This window comes from Mobula hypostoma, chromosome 2 (genome assembly GCF_963921235.1).
Source record: "Mobula hypostoma chromosome 2, sMobHyp1.1, whole genome shotgun sequence".
Classification (NCBI taxonomy): domain Eukaryota; kingdom Metazoa; phylum Chordata; class Chondrichthyes; order Myliobatiformes; family Myliobatidae; genus Mobula; species Mobula hypostoma.
The window spans coordinates 220,379,662-220,397,334 of NC_086098.1; the positions used below are offsets into that span (position 1 = coordinate 220,379,662).

Sequence of the window (17,673 nt, forward strand, 5' to 3'; positions counted from 1 at the left end):
AAGCCGTGGGCATTTTTAAGAATGCGCGTGTTTTTTTGGCACTTAATGTGTGGGTAAAGCAGCTGACAAACCCACTTCACTCATCAAAAGATCAAATCCATGTTTCTCAGACTTAAGAATGGGAGGAGCATGGGAGGAAGCTCAGAGCCAGCTGCAGAGAAAATTCAACGGAATGTTGCTAGGACTGCAGGACCCAAGTTATAGGGGGAGGACAGACAGGGTACGACTTTATTCTTGGGCGTGGAAAACTGAAGGATAATTTTACAGAGGTGTATAAAATCATAAGGGGCATAGAAAGGATGAGTGCACACAGTCTTTCCCCCAGGGAAAGAGAACCGAAAACTAGAGGGCATGGGTTTAGAGCGAGAGGGGAAAGATTTGAAAGAGACCTGAGAGACAATGTTGTCATGTGCGGGTTGTGTATATGGATTGAGCTGCCAGACGGAGTGGTTGAGGAAGGTACAATAGTATCATTTAAGAAGCACTTGGACAGGTGCATGGAGGGATATGGGCTGAATGCAGAAAACTGGGACGAGCTGGATGCCAGCATGGTTGGCATGGACTGGATGGGCTGAAGGCCCTGTTTCTATGCTGTGTCACCTTATGATGCTATAGCTCTAAATAATATTTAAGAGACAGTTGGATAAGAAAGTTTAAAGACGGATAGCCAAACGCAGGCAATTGAGACTAGCTCAGGTGAGCACCTGAATGAGTTAGGTAGGAGGGCTCATTTCCATGCTGTAGCACTCTATGACTATCTGAAATAGATTCTGTAATTTTTCAATGTTCGCTTTATGCCTAATATAGAAAAGAACCTCCAATGAAGTAAGCAGACAGATGAACATTTCTTTAAAATCCTATGTTTTCCCCAGTCTGCTGTCTATTTCCAGCACTTCTGTTTTGGATTTCTAACATCTGCAGTGCTTTCCTTTTCAATGCTGGTTATTAATGCATGGTCTCTTTTGTCAGGCTGTGGAGTTGACCGAAGACTGTAAACGTTGCTTGCCCCAACTGGGAGTGAGTAGCTCGACAGACCTCAGTGAAGAAATGCTGAAGCTTCTTGAGAATTACCATCAAAGACTTGCAGAATTTTCCGTTGAAAGATTTCAGCAGGTGAAGAATCAGCTCCATAGCCTAAGTCATGGCAAAGGCGTGAAGGTGTGGAATGTAACTTTGCTGAACTGCGAAGAGACAAGGCAACATCTCGAGGAGACCTTGGAGTTGTGCAGGAAGGCATTAAAAACTGCCGGAAGCCCTATGTCAGAGAGCGAGGGAGAGTCCAAGAGCACAGAACCAAAGAGCAGTAAGGATCTGATCACAAGGACCTCTCACCTGAGTGGAAACTTCTGGTCTGAAGAAGGAATAATCTGGCAGAGAAAGGAAAAACATAAACCTTCGCCTATGAGGACTAGTCATAGTCACAAGGAAAATGTAACCAACAAGCCAAACAGAGTACAAGCAAAGTCTTCTGTATTTGAATGGCCGATGTGTCTAAATTCAACGGATGTGTCAAGTGGTGAGACAAGCCCTCAGATCTCTTCCCTCCCTTCTTACTCAGATCCTTTGTTTTCTCCTTCTGTTCGGCACAGAAGTTATCCCTCCAAGAAGATCATGCTGGCGGCACAGGGCTTCCAGCTCTCACGGCATGCCAGCTTTTGCTCTGAGGACAAACATTCTCGTAGAGCCGGAGGTAGAACTAATATCAGCAGTGGTGCTCCGGTGATCAGTTCTGCCCTTAGTGAACCTGCAGGGTCCAGTCTGGCGCAGGAACCAATGAAAGAGAATTCCTGGTAAGATTACAAGTTTTACATGTGGGCAGAAACCTGTCTATCAGAGGTGAACATAAGAGAATGATACATCTTTTGTTTTCCTCGGTGTATTTTAATGTAATATCATTTTGACTAAAATTATGTGAAGCACAGAGAGGTAGACAGTCAGAATCTTTTCCACAGGATAGAAATGTCAAATACCAGAGGACATACTTGCAACTTTGTGAGAGAGATGGCAGATGTTAGAGATCTGGAGCAACACACACAAAATGCCCGAGGAACTCAGACCAGGAACCATCTATGGAGGGAAATGAGCAGACACGTTTTGGACTGAGACCTTCATAAGAGGCGCAAATGAAAGGTCTCAGCCCAAAATGTTGACTACTAATTTCCCTCTCTAGATGCTCCCTGACCTGCTGAGTTTCTCCAGTATTTTGTGTATGATGCATTTAAGTTGGGAGAGAGCAAAGGCTAAAGGCAATATGGGGCACGGTTTTTATGCAGTGAGTGATAGGTGCCTGGAATGGCTTACCAGGGGTTGTCGTGGAAGCAGGAAGTTGAGGTGTTTAGATGGACATATAAATTTGAAGGGAATGGAGGGATATGGATATACACAGGAGGAGGATGTTTAGTATAAATTGGCATCAAGAATGGTAGAACATCATGGGCCAAATGATCTATCCATTGCTGTATTGTTCTAATTTCATTCTCTAAATTCTCTGTCACCTGCAAGACCCAAGCCAGAACAACCATGACTGCACTCCGCTTGTCTGGATATTTCTTCCTGCAGTGGCACTAGAAGAGCTCAATGGACAAAGTAGTCTACAAAGATGTCTCTTTATAACAGAGATGAGGAGGACTTTCATTAATAAGAGGGTAGTGAATTTGTGGAATTCATTGCCCTAGGGCAAGTCCTTGGTAAAAAACAAGCAGTAACTTGCTTGGCTGAGGCAGTGTGAAATTTAAAAAGAACTCAGGGCCTTTGATTAAGGGATTTGACACGCTAGAGGCAGGAAACATGTTTCCAGTGTTGGGGGAGTCCAGAACCAGAGGCCACAGTTTACGAATAAGGGGTAGGCAATTTAGAACGGAGTTGAGGGAAAACTTTTTTACACAGAGGGCTGTGGTTCTGTGGAATGCTCTGCCTCAGAAAGCAGTGGAGGCCAATTCTCTGGATTCTTTCAAGAAAGAGTTAGATAGAGCTCTTAAAGATAGCGGAGTGAAGGGATATGGAGAGAAGGCCGGAAAAGGGTACTGATTGTGGATGATCAGCCAAGATCACAGTGAATGGTGTTGCTGGCTTGAAGGGCTGAATGGCCTACTCCTGCACCTATTGTCTATTGTCTTTCGGGACTTTTTGGTTGGCTGCAATCATAATGATCTAGTGGGATATGAAAAAAAGTGAGCTGTAAGTGGAGCGGCCATTGGTAGAGTAGGCAGTGTTAGAGTGGTCAGACTTTGGCACAACAGACTCGGGCAAGAACAGGTGGAGGCTCTAAGCAAGTTCTAGCATTTTTTTCTCTTATTTGTCTATTGGTATATAGCTAATGCAATGAGAATGGGCCCAGGTTTAATGGTACATTCTTCATGTGAGATGTGGGATCTCAGGGAGACCTCCAGTCTAAGTGAAGTGCATCAAGCTGTAGCTGCTTAGAGACCATGTTAAAGTACTGGAGCTGCAGCTCGACGGCCTTCAGCTCATACTGGAGAAAGAGGGGGTGACAGATAAGAGCTACAGGGAGGTAGTCACCCCTAATTCACAGGAAGCAGGTACCTGGGTGACTGTCAGCAGAGGGAAAGAGAATAGACAGCCAGTACAAAGTACCCATGGGACCGTCCCCTTTAATAGTAAGTATACTGCTTAGGATACCATCGTGGGGGGATGTGCAGCCAACCGGGTGGAACCACAGCGACCAGGGACCAGGTCTCTGACACTGAGTCTGGCTCTGTGGCTCAGAAGAGAAAGTGGAGTGCAGTAGTGATCGGGGATTCCATAGTTAGAGGATCAGACAGGAGATTCTGCGGTTCTGAAAAAGATACCTGGATGGTATTTTGCCTCCCAGGTGCCAGGGTCGGGGATGCCTTGTATCGGGTCCACAGCATTCTAAAGGGAGAGGGTGACCAACAGGAAGTCATGGTATATATTGGTACCAACAGCTTAGGTGGGAAAAGGGATCAGGTCCTGAAGAGAAAATATAAGAAGTTTGGTAGAAAGCTGAAAAACAGGACCTCAAGTGTAGTAATCTCTGGATTGCTGCCTGTGCCATGTGTCAGTAGGGGCAAGAATAGGATGATTTGGCAGCTGAGAATGTGGCTGAGGAACTGGTGCAGGGGGTAGGGTTTCAGATTTGTGGATCATTGGGGATCTCTTCTGGGGAAGGTATGTGACCTGTACAAAAAGGACTACTTACACCTGAATTCGAGGGGCACCAATACCTTTGCGGGCAGGTTTAAAAGAGCTTTTGGGGAGGGTTCAAACTAATTTTACAGAGGGGTAGGAACCAGTGTGATAGGGCTGAGGATGGAATGGTTGGTATACAAGTGGATGGAGTATGTAGTGAGACTGTGAGAAAGGACAGGCTGGTGATAGGGCAAAATTGCATTCAGTTGCTATTACTAAGAAGGCGCTTCGGAAGTTGGAGGGTTTGAAGGTAGATGCATCACCTGAACCTGATAGGTACACCCCAGGGTTCTGAAAGAAGTAGCTGAAAAGTTAGTGGAGGCATTAATAATGATCTGTTAAGCATCACTAGATTCTGGAATAGTTCTGGAGGACGGAAAAATTGCAAATGTCACTCTACTCTTTAAGAAGAGACAGAGGCAGAATAAAGGAAATTATATGCTAGTTAGCTAGATTTAAATGGTTGAGAAGATGTTAGAGTCCATTATTAAGGATGAGGTTTTGGAGTACTTGGAGGCACATGCTAGGCCAAAATCAACATGCCTTCCTTATGGGGAAATCTTGCCGGACAAATCTGTTGGAATTCTTTGCGGGAATAAGAAGCAGAATGGACAAAGGAGAATGAGTGGATGCTGTTTAATGGATTTTCAGAAGCTATTTTTCAAGGTGCCACACATGAGGCTGCTTAACAAGATCAGAGCCCAGAAAAGATACTCGCATAGATAGAAGATGAGCTGATTGGTAGGAGACAAAAGTGTGGGAATAAAGGGGGCTTTGTCTGATTGACTGCCAGTTGATTGACTGGTGTTCACCAAGGGTTAGTATTGTGACCAATTCTTTTCATGTTATATGTCAATGATTTGGAGAATGGAATTGATTGTTTTGTGGCCAAGTTTGTAATACAAAGATAGGTGGAGGGGACAGGTAATGTTGAGGAAGCAGCGAGTCTACAGAAGAACTTAGACAGATTGGGAGAATGAGCAAAAGAAGTGGCAGATGGAATAAACTGTAGTGAAGAATATGGTCATGCACTTTTGTAGAAGAAATAAAGGCTCAAATTATTTTCTAAATGTGGAGAAAATTCAAAAATCTAAGGCGCAAAGGGATTTGGGAGCCCTCGTGCAGGATTCGCGAAAGGTTAACTTGCAAGTTGAGTTGGTGGTAAAGGAGGCAAATGCAATGTTAGCACTCATTTCGAGAGGACTAGAATATAAAAACGAGGCTTTTTTTTAAAGCATTGGTCAGACTACATTTGGAGTATTGTGAGTAGTTTTGGGCCCCTTAAAGGATGTGATGACATTGGAGAAGGTCCAGAGGAGATTCATTTGAATAATTTCAGGAATAAAAGGTATGAGGAGAATACGGAGGGAAACCTTATTGAAACCTATCTAATATTGAAAGGAATATATAGAGTGGATGTGGAGAGGATGTTTCTTATAGTGGGAGAGTCTAGGACCAGAGGGCACAGCTTCAGAATAGAGGGATGTCCATTTAGAACAGAGGTGAGGATGAGTGGTGAATCTGTGGAATTCATTGCCACAGGCAACTGTGGTGGTCAAGTCATTGGGTATACAGTTCAACTTAGTTAGGACATCAATCGTTACAGGAACAAGGTAAGAGAATGGGGTTGCAAGGGATAATAAATCAACAATGATGAAAAGGCAGAGCAGACTCAATGTGCTGAACAGCCTAATTCTGCTTCTATGCCTTATGGTTTTATGGCCTTATATTTAAAGCAGAGGCTGCTAGGTAATTAGTAATAATGTTAAAGGTTAGGCAATAAGGCAGGAAAATGGCATTGAGAAGGATAATAAATCAGCCGTGAAAGAATGGCTGAGCATACTCATTGGGCTGAATGACAGAGAGGATTTGATGGGCTGAGTGGCCTAATTCTGTTCTTATGCCTTATGGTCTTAACCCTTACTAGCTAAACTAGCCCCTGCCCTCACTCCTACCCAGGGTGACAGAAGAGACAAAGTCTCAATATAAATTGGATGAAAGATTTTCTACTGCATGCCTGATAAATGAGGGCCTCACATCACCAGGAGCCAGCAGAACCTCTCACCTGTAATGAGGAAAGGTTGAAGAGGTTCCTGGTCCAAATGTAGTACACCGCCCCATCAGAACTTAGCACAGAAACAGCACAGGTTCACAACATTTGGCAGAGATCCTCTAAATTGCAGTGGACCCATTCATAGCGTCCTGAGATATTTGAAAGATTCCTGGAATTCTGACATAATTTTTGGAGGATTGTGGCTATTCGTCCTGTTGCAAAGGTTAATGCCGCACTTCTCCAGAAGTACAGGTCATGACTGCAGCCAGGATGTGCCAACTAGACCTAACATTTCCGAGGGGGGTATGATGGAAGTTTTAATCTTGCCAGGTGTACCTTTGCCAACATTTGTCAGGCTTACCATAATTAGAATGCAGAAACTTCGCAGTTTTGTCATCCTAACCTAATCTTTCATCCAATTCAACTTTGAGTCATAGAGCAATAAAACCCATATACAGATCCTGTAGTCCAACTAGTCCATGCTGACCCAACCAGCCCCAATCTCCTGTGTTCGGCCCATATTCCTCAAAATGTCACCATGTACCTGTCTGAGTGCTTCTAAAATGATACTAATGTACCTGCCTCAACCACTTCCTCTGGCAGCTCATTCCGTATACTCACCACTCACTGACAAAACTGTTTCCCTTCAGGTCTCTTTTCAACCTTTCCTCTCTTACGCTAAACTTTGCTCCCTAGGTTTAGACTCGCCAGCCCTATGGAAGAGACTGTTGTGGCCCTCTGGTAGCCATGGTTGATCATGGATGTTGCGTCATGGCTATCTACGTTGTTGGTACAGTGCCATCTGGAGAGACCGATGTGAGAGTGGAGTCTCTCTTGCAAAGGTCGCATCTATAAACGGTCTCAGATCTGGTGGAGCTGTGGCATTCCTTTCTATGGGCCTGTTTGTCGTCTTCACCTTACAGGAATTTTCCCTCACCTGACTTAAGGTGTTGTTTCAGTGTGCTTCTCCATCTCGTGTGGTTGGCTGCACTTTCTTTCAGGACTCAGTGCTGATATCCAGTGCTTTCGTGTCCTGCTTGCAGACATCCTTTACCGCAGGTACGTGAGGCCAGCTGTTCTCCTGCCTGAAGCTAGCTCGCCATAGAGGATGCCTTTTTGGATGTGGCAGAGATGGTTCAGCTGGCACAGCCTACACTGCCTGCGCATTGTGTACAAAAGAGAAACTCAGCAATGGGTACTTTGTTTCTCCAGGAGATGCCCAAGATGAAGCATATTAAATGGAAGGTGTTGAACCTTCTCTCCTGCTTGGTGCATATTTCCCAGGTCTCTCTGCTGTACAGCAGTGTGCTGGTGACACAAGCTTTGTACGTTGCCATCTTTGTTTTGTCTGGGAGTTTGGAGTTCTCCCAGACTAGTGGTGAGGCAGACAATGTCTGTTGCAGCCTTCCCGATGCGCTTGTCTATCTCTGCATCCAGCGGGAGGTTGTCGCTGATGACGGACATGGGTATGTGAACTGATGAACAACATCCAGTTTGTAGTTATCAGAGGTAATGTTCAGTGGTGCCTCCACGCCTTGTCCCAAGATGTTTGTCTCTTTCAGGCTGATAGTCAGACCAACTTCCTTGCAGGCCTGGGAGAAGCAATCCATCAAGCTCTGGAGGTGCTGTGGAGTACGGGTTGTGACTACTGCATTATCAGCAAACAGCATGTCTCTGTTCGTAGCCTCATGGACTTTGGTTTTGGCTTTTAGGCGGGCAAGCCTGCCATCTGAGTTAGTGTGGAGGTAGATCCCCTCTGTTGCTGTGCCAAATTTGTTCCTCAGGAGAAGGGCAAGGAAGATCCCAAAGAGCGATGGGGCAAGAACACAGCCTTGCTTGATGCTGTTGCTTGTATCAAAGGGTTCTGAAGAGCTATCGTTGTACTGAAAATTCCCCTTCATGTCGTTGTGGAAGGATTTGATCATACTTTGCATTCCTGGCCTACCTTAGAGAGCGCCTGAAAGGGCCCATCACTGCTGACCAAGTCAAATACCTTGGTGAGATCAATAAACACATTGTAGAAGGGCATCTTTTGTTCTCTGCACTTCTGGCAGAGAGAGAAAATCATGTCCACACTGTGACTCCAGGTAGATATGTTGGGCCAACTTTTGTAGGCAGACCGAGAAGACTCGGGCAAAGACTTTGCAAACGATATTCAAGACGGAGATGCCCCTGTAGTTGCTAATCGCTTTTCTCACCTTTTTGTAGAGTGTAATCATCTTGGCATCCCTCATATCCTGTGATACAGCTCCTTCCTGCCAGCACTGACAGAGGACTTCATGTAGTGGGTGCAGTAGGATAGTTATGCTATGCTTGATCAGGTCTGGGGGAATTCCATCATTGACTGGTGCCTTCCCTGAGGTTCCTCGCAGTTGCCAAACACTTATACTCAGCTGGGCAACACGTTTGGCTTCAATGACAGGAGCCATCTTATTAGATTTGACTTCGAACTGGTCAGTTGTTATGAGATCCTCTTTCCAAAGGTAGCTAAGGTTGTGCCATAGCTGGTATTCTGCAGAAATTCCCATTTCTCTGTGACAGAATTTCCAGGCTGCTGGGTGCTCAGTTCTTTCTCGAGTGACTTACCAACTGTTCCAGTCAGTCAGGATGAGATACCTTGCTGACATCAATGCGAGAGCTCCATTCTTGTTAGCACAATGTGTTTCTTGGACTGCAGACCGATCTTGCAACACACCAGCAAGTGGTATGTGTTACAGTCTGCGCTATGGTAGGTACGTGTAAAAAGCACGCCACCGCGGAAGGAGCGCCTAACCAGAATCAAGCCCAGCGAGACTGTTACCATCCACCATCTCAGTGCCTCTCATAATTTTACACATTTCTATGTCATCAGTCCTCGTTCTCATATATTCCATGGAATAAAGGCCTAGCCTGACTAACCTCTCTGTATAATGCAGGCCCTCAAATCCTGGCAACATCCTCACACAAATTACTCCTATGGAAGTTGTATCCTATGTTGAGAGAACTATACTCCCTGCAGCTTATGTTTTGGTTCCTACAACAAATGTCTCTGACCTGTATAACATCATTGCCTCAGGTAATATCTTTAAGTTTAGGTTGTTCAGGATAACACATTTTTGCCCTTTAAGAGCCTTGCTATGAAGTCAATTGATAAAGGTTACATGTTTAAAGATTAAAAGTCATTTGATAAGAGTGTCAAGGGTTATGGGAGAAGGCAGGAGAATGGAGCTGAGTGGGAAATTAAATCAGCCATGATGGAATGGTGGAGAAGACTTGATGGGCCAAATGACTTAATTCTGCTCTTATGTCTTGTGGTCTAAGTGTTGCCAAATTTTAATAAGTGGTTACGATGGGCATGTTACCGTGACTTTGCTTTAGAAGACATCTGGCAGAGTAAACTTTATTTTTGTTGACTGTTCCCATAACCAATACTTAAAAGTAATAAATATTGGAGTTGATATGAGTTTCCACAGCTATGTTAAGGTGATCTTTAGTCTAAACTACGGTATAATTGTAAGAAAGTAAGGTTGGGTAGCCATTTAGTTTGAAAGATTCTATTAGGCCGAAGTGGCAATGTAGCACAAAGCTGGGGGCACTGGGAATTAAGTAAACTTTGCTCTAGATGTGCATGTTTAATTGTACTTGATGTAAGACTGGTTATAAAGTTAGAGTCAAACAGCAAGGTAACAAGCCCTTTGTTCCATCATATCTATGCCAACCATCAGACCAATGGCCTTTAGCCTTCTTTCCTTGACCATTCAAATACGCATCTAAGTACTATTCAGAGAGGGGAGACTTGCAGCATGGGCAACTGTCGGTCTTCCATACAACCTTGCCCAGGCCTCAGTCAACATTGAAAATCGATGGACAGCTGAAGAAGAGAACTATTCAGATATTGTGAAAATACCTATCACCACCCTCCCACTTAAAGCAGTGCCTTTTAGATTTCATCCATCCTCAAGGTAATACAACTCTTCCTCAGGTCTCCCTTGGCACTTCTCATTACTTTGGCCTCTACCACCCAAGGCACATACTTTCTCTTTGAGTTTCTCAATCTATTTTCCCCCTCGCCTTTCTTTTCAAAACTTTGCTTCTCAACCAGTTTTCCGTGATAAATCCTTAATTGGGTAGCCAAAATGAGATTAGAGACACAAATGTAAGATTTTCAAAATTGAACTTATTTTATTTTTAATATTTTAAAGCATATTTACAACACTGAAATTCCAGTTAGTGTTCCAATTGTCAATTTTAGGATATTGTCTTTTTATTTACTGTGGTTTGATCAGATTGTTGAAAGAAAAGATTTTAATAATATGTCTACTTCTATTTGCTTCTTGCCGTTCACAGTAATAAACTCCAACACATTATGGAGGAGATATTGATTACTGAGAGGGAGTACGTCCGTTCTCTTGGATACGTCATCTCACATTACTTCCCTGAGATGGATCGCATGGACCTACCTCAGGATTTGCGGGGACAGCGAGGAATTATCTTTGGAAATCTAGAGAAGCTCTATGATTTCCATAGCCAGTACTTCCTGAAGGAGCTGGAAACCTGTGCAAGGGACCCCATCCGAGTTGGGCGCTGCTTCCTTAGACATGTGAGACACTGATCTCCTGGGCCTTCATTACCTCCATGAAAGTTGTTTGTCTCTTAGATTATTCAATTCCTTTGAATTCCATCTGTCTTTCAACATCCACACCAATATCCCTCTAATTTCTTCTCCTTCATACATGTACTAAATCTTCTTTTAAATCTGGTATCACAAAAGCTTCATAAACACAAAAGATTCTACAGATGCTGGAAATCCAGAACAACACACACACACACAGAATGCTGGCGGAGCTGAGCAGATCAGGCAGCATCTATGGAGAAGAGTAAACAGTCAACGTTTTGGGCCGAGACCCTTCATCAGGACTGGACAGAAAGGGGGAAGAAGCCATAACAAAAAGGGGAGAGGAAGGAGGGCAAGGTTGCAAGTGATAGGTGAAACCAGGTGAGGGGAAAGGTGGCTGGATGGAGGAGGGAGGAATGAAGTGAGAACCTGGGAGGTAATAGGTGGAAGAGGTAAAGGGCCTTGGAAGGAATCTGATAGGAGAGGAGGGTGGACCATGGAAGAATGGCAGGGAGCAGGGGTATTAAAGGGAAGTGATGGGCAGGTGAGTAGAAGAAAAGGGGTAAGAAGGGAGCCAGAATGGGGAATGGAAGATTATGGATGTTAAATTGCAGAAAAAAATGACATACTGAACAATCTGGTCCATTTGCATGACTTTTGTCTTGAACAACTAATCCTACTGGATGCTTAGAAAGATGACAAAAATAGATTTTTTTAGGAAACTCAAGTGAGAAATAAATTGAGAAATACATCTGAAATGATTCCTTCATCATTAATAAAAGATATTTGCATCTTTCATTCTTTTATCACAGGAAAAACAGTTTGGGCTTTATGCATTGTACAGCAAGAACAAGCCCCGTTCTGACTTACTGCTCAGCAGCCACGGAAATACATTTTTCAGGGTACGTGTTTCTGCTTATCTAACACGGATGCAGAATGATTGCACTGACACCTATTGCTTCCAGACTGGATTAACCAGTAGGCTGGATGTTATACTTCCAAAGCATGTGTCTGTAACCTTGGATACTATACCAAAACCAGATTTACCTCCAGAACAGTCTGCTTCATTTATGTCAGGTTTTCAGAATCAGATTTACTATCACTGACATTCGACATGAAGTGCGTTGTTTTCCAGCAGCGGTACAGTGCAAACACACAAAAATCTACAAGTTCCAGGAAAAGAAGTAATCAGTGCAAAGAAAAAGGAATAATGAGATAGTGATGATGGAAGGGAAGTAGCTGTTCCTGAATCATTGATTGAGGGACCTCAGCCTCCTGTATCTCCTCCCTGGGGTAGTAATGGGAGACAACAAAATAGCAGACAAACTGAATAAGTATTTTTCATCAGTCTTCGTTGTGGGAGACACTAGCAGTATGGTGGAAGTTCCAGGTGTTAGGGGGCATAAAGAATGTGAAGTTACCATAACTAGAGAGAAGGTTCTTGGGAAACTGAAAAGTTTGAAGGTAGTTAAGTCACCTGGAACAAATGGTGTACCCCCCAGTGTTGATGAGATCGGGGAGGCATTAGTAATGATCTTTCAAGAATCACTAGATTCTGGAATGGTTCCAGAAGACTAGAAAATTACAAATGTCACTTCACTCTTCAAGAAGGGAGAGAGGAAGAAGAAAGGAAATTATAGGCCAGTTAGTCTGACCTCAGTGCTTGGGAAGGTGTTGGAGTTGATTGTTAAGGATGTGATTTCGAGGTACTTGGAGGCACATGATAAAATAGGCCATAGTGAGCATAGTTTTCTCAAGGGAAAATCTTGCCTGACAAATCTATTAGAATTCTTTGAAGAAATAACAAGCACGATAGACAAAGCAGAATCAGCTGATGTTGTGTACTGGGATTTTCAGAAGGCTTTTGACAAGGTGCCACACATGAGGCTGCTTAACAAGCTATGAGCCCATGGTATTACAGGAAAGATTCTAGCATGGATAAAGCAGTGGCTGATTGGCAGAAGGAAAAGATGTGGGAATAAAGGGAGCGTTTTCTGGTTGGCTGCCGGTGACAAGAGGTGTTGAGTGGAAATGTAAATTGTGCAGAAGATACGAAGAGCCTGCAGATAGATATAGATAGTGATTGGGCAAGGGTCTGGCAGATGGAGTACAATATTGGTAAATACGAGGTTATCCATTTTGGAAGGGAAAATGGAAGATCAGATTATTATTTAAATGTAAAAAAAAATTGCAGCCTGCTGCTGTGCAGAGGGACTTGGGAATGCTTGTGCATGAATCACAAAAGGTTGGCTTGCAGGTGCAGCAGGCTATCAAGAAAGCAAACGGAATATTGGCCTTCATTGTTAGAGGGATTGAATTTAAGAGCAAGGAGGTTATGCTGCAACTGTACAGAGTATTGGTGAGCCGCACCTGGAGTACTGCGTGCAGTTCTGGTCTCCTTACTTGAGAAAGGATATACTGGCTTTGAGGCGGTGCAGAAGAGGCCCACCAGGTTGATTCCAGAGATGAGGGGCTTAGACTATGGGGAGAGATTGAGTCACTTGGAATTGTACTCACTGGAATTCAGAAGAACGCGAGGAGATCTTATAGAAATATATAAAATAATGAAAAGGATAGATGAGATAGAGGCAGGAAAGTTGTTTACTCTGGTAGGTGAGACTATAACTAGGGGACGTAGCGTAGCCTCAAGATTCCTGGGAGAAGATTTAGGACGGAGATGAGAAGGAACTGCTTTTCCCAGAGAGTGGTGAATCTGTGGAATTCCCTGCCCAATGAAGCAGTGGAGGATACCTCAGTAAATATATTTAAGACAAGGCTGGATAGATTTTTGCATAGTAGGAAAATTAAGGATTATGGGGAAAACAGGTAGGTGGAGATGAGTCCATGGCCAGATCAGCCATGATCCTATTGAATGGAGAAGCAGGCTTGATGGGCCAGATGGCATACTCCAGCTCCTACTTCTTTATGTTTTTATGTAAGATGATTGGAGGAAAGTATGGGGGGGAATATCAGGGATACGTTTTTTATGCAGAGAATGGTAGATCTATGTAATGTCCTGCCAAGGGTGGTGGTAGAGGCAGATACATTAGGGACACTTACAAAACTCTTAGAGAAGCACATGGATAGTAGAAAAACAGAGGGCATTGTAGAAGGAAGGATGAGATTGATCTTAGAGTAGGGTAAAAGATTGGCACAACATTATGGGCTGAAGGGCCTGTACAGTTCTTATGTTCTATGACCAGCTACCCCTTGAGAAACCTCACAAGGTTTTTCATTCACTCTAGATATTCTCCTTGTCTCTGTGAAAATAATGCTGATCATGGTTGCTGATTCTTATGTTACTGTGAGAACACAATTCTAAGGCTTGATTCCTCAGTGGATGTTTGATTTGGTAGAAAAGATGTTTTCTAAAGAACAAGTCGCTGTATTAATATCATCAGCATGTGAATTTGCAGCCCATGTCACGTGGGAGATAGAAAGGTGAACATGGTCATATAGAGACAAAGGAGATTATATTTTGTATCCTTTCAGCAACATGGAGAATTTAGGTCCAGGTGTCAGGCATGAGCTTTCTCCATATCACAGGCCTAAAACACTGCATTAAAAGGGGAAAAATGGAGTTAAGATAGGATGGATTTTCAGTTGCTTACTAAGCCCATTATCCCTACTGGAGCATATCTGCCGACAGCAGTTTGCAGAGTCCTCTGTCCAGGGCCAGTCTTTTACTTCTGGGCAAAGATCCTTCCTTTCCCAGGGATGAGGTCTTTGGAGCTTCTTTTGGAATTTCTATAGCACTGGGTTTTTATGGGATGGGGTTGCTCAGCCCCATGCCCAACCCTGCTTGTTCTCCAGCCAGGCTGGGGACCATCTCAAATATTCCTTTTCTTTTGTCAAAGGCCAAGCAGCTGGAACTCGGTGACAAAATGGACTTGGCATCCTATCTTTTGAAACCTATTCAGAGGATCAGCAAATACAACCTGCTTCTGAGGGACATGTTCAAGGAATGCAGCCCAGCCCAGGAGAAGGAGTGCAAGGAACTTCAGGCAGCCCACAATATTGTGTGCTTCCAGCTCCGCTATGGCAATGATCTTATTGCTATGGATGATATACAGGAGTGTGATGTAAGTTTAGATACACTTCTTTTTATTATTTTATATTCAGACTTCCATTTTCATTATCACATTTTGGGTATCATGAAAATTGTACCAATATTAGCGTAGCATCTGCAAGTTTACGGCAAGCTTGAATTCTTCGAACTTTGAAATTATAAAATGTCTGATTTAATTATAATGTCAGGTTGAATATCCTGTAAACTCAGAACTGGAACATGAGGAAATCTGCAGATGCTGGAAATTCAAGCAACAGACACAAAATACTGGTGGAACACAGCAGGCCAGACAGCATCTATAGGAAGAGGTACAGTCAACGTTTCGGGACGAGACCCTTCATCAGGACTAACTGAAAGAAGAGATAGTAAGGCCTGAAACGTCGGCTGTACCTCTTCCTATAGGTGCTGTCTGGCCTGCTGCGTTCACCAGCATTTTGTGTGTGTAACTCAGAAATGGAATTGCTTTGTTATTATCACACATGCCAAAATACAATGACAAGTTTGTCTAGCATACTATAAATGCAAGAAATTCTGCAGATGCTTGAAATCCAGAGTAACACACACACACAGTTTTGGAGGATCGCAGCAGGTCAGGGAGCGTTTATGGAGGGGAATAAATAGTCAACGTTCTGGGCCAAGACCCATCGGAGGTCTGTTTATTCCTCTCCATAGATGCTATCTGACATGCTGAGTTCCTCCAGCATTTTGGTGTTGCCTTGCTTACTATTCATACAGAGTGCATCATTATACAGTGCGTTGAGGTAGTAGAAGGTAAACCAAAAACAAAGCAGGATGAATACTGCAGAGAAAGTGCAGTGCAGGTAAACAGTAAGGTACAAAATCAGAATGAGGTATATCATGGGGTTAAGAGTCCATCTTATCATACTAGGGGACTGTTTAGTGGTCTAACAGATCGATTCAGGCTTTTGCATCTTCTGTCTGATGGAGGGGAGGGGGAGAAGAGAGAAAGTCTGGGATAGGGTCTTAGATTATGCTGGCTGTTTTACTGAGGCCGCACAGTGAAGAGAAAATACAGTGCAATCTCAACTACTACGTCGACTCAGGCCTAGGGGGCCGGCGTCGGGCACAATGACGGACTCTCCACTTCTCCCTCTCCCTCATCAGTGTGTTCAGTTCATCCACATTAGCAGTGCCGCTGTCTTCTGGGAGCGTGTTGACCATAGTCTTGGGAGGGCGCCCAGGGTTCATCCTCACGTGCTTGGGCTCCCATATGATGACTAGGCTGGCAGGTAGTTCGGGGTGGCGTAGACAGTGCCCCGCTAGCTGCAGTCTTCTCACCTCCATTTTAGTGATGAGCATCGGTAGGTCGTTATATATATATCAATCTCACTGTTATAAGACCACTATATAACGACCACTATACCACTATGCCACTTATTGCAATCTCAAAGGCTTGGTATATTTGTATAATTTTATATTTCCCCCTCTTTTCTGCAATATAGTGAAGATATTAATGCATTCAAACAGACAGGACATTGTACCCGTTCTTCACATGAGAGCTGTCAGAATAAATTGCAGTGTTATCCTCCTCCAGTAATTCCTTTGTGACTGAGAGTCATGGTAAGGAGCAAGCTCTGCAGCCAGCTCCTCACCAAATCCTCGCTGACTGGAAGATGGAATTAGAAATTACATATTTACATTTAAAATGACATAGTAAAAAATGAATTAATCTTACTATGTAAGCATAATACATCCTGCAATGATAGATCTTGTTTGTGGATTTTAATGGATCTGCTCAAGAAAAACAGAGGCACTATTGTGTATAGCTTCTTAAAGAAAGAACTTAAGGAATTAATACTAATGTTTCAACTGTATGCAGGTAGGAAATGTTAAATGCTTTTAATTGTGTTTTTAAATGTTTTAGTTATTTTATGTTTTCTTACTTAAGTATAAAATGTGTGCATTTGTTGTATTTTTAAATAGTTCTGAATGCCAGGGGTGTTCTCAAACTAGGAAAAATGAACCAAGAAAGAATATTAACAATACCTTTCCTTGCCCTTGAAAGAGAAGCCCGAGGGTTTTCCTTTACAGTTATGAAGAGTTTGGATGGTGTAGATTTGCAAAAAAGAACAGAATTAAATGGTGTAGATATATACTAAACAACAATAAATCAAGTTATTAATTCAGAAGAAATGTCTTTTACCCAAAGGAGTGGAAAAGTAGTTTAGGCTAATTGTATAGGTGCATTTATTGGGATGCTGATGACAGAGGAGAACTCTGCTGATAACATCAGATGAGGAAAAGTGGGAGGAGGCTTGAATAGAACACAAACGCTGGCCAAGACCCGTTGGGCCAAATGGCTTACTTTTTTTGCTGTTTATTCTGTGTTCATTTCTCTGTCATATCAACCAGAGTGCAGACCTAAGAATTTGATAATCTAAATATTTTTATACCATACCTAAGATTGTACACAGTCATTGATTCATGGGAGTTACCAATGGCTTTTTTTAAAACATAAATTTAGTGAAGTGTTGCCATCATGCCATATCCATCATTTTAAGCATATTGTTTGTAGGTGAATCTGAAAGAGCAGGGCCAGTTGTTACGTCGAGATGAGTTTGTGGTATGGTACGGGAGGAAGAAATGTTACCGACACATCTTCCTATTTGAAGATCTCATACTCTTCAGCAAGACAAAAAAAACAGAAGGAACCAATGACATCTACATTTATAAACAATCCTTCAAGGTACAACAAGCATATTCTTGTTAGACAACCTCCTCCTGTATCTGTGTTGTAGCATTGAAATGGACTTGGAGTCCCCTTTT

The 17,673-nt window shown here is 43.1% G+C and overlaps 1 protein-coding gene across 7 annotated transcripts in view; it reads left to right on the forward strand.

Moving 5' to 3' along the window:
* The window catches only part of LOC134342864 (pleckstrin homology domain-containing family G member 4B-like), a 228,639-nt gene that overhangs the window by 168,717 nt on the left and 42,249 nt on the right, over window positions 1-17,673 (forward strand). For all 7 annotated transcript variants that reach the window (XR_010017127.1, XM_063041518.1, XM_063041517.1 and 4 more), the window contains 5 exons: window positions 970-1,790; window positions 10,550-10,802; window positions 11,630-11,719; window positions 14,675-14,899; window positions 17,423-17,593. Coding sequence is in view for 6 of the 7 variants with exons in the window: in XM_063041518.1 (XP_062897588.1) it covers window positions 970-1,790; window positions 10,550-10,802; window positions 11,630-11,719; window positions 14,675-14,899; window positions 17,423-17,593 (1,560 nt within the window). In the remaining variant the exon portion in view is untranslated. The remainder of the gene's footprint in view (window positions 1-969; window positions 1,791-10,549; window positions 10,803-11,629; window positions 11,720-14,674; window positions 14,900-17,422; window positions 17,594-17,673) is intronic.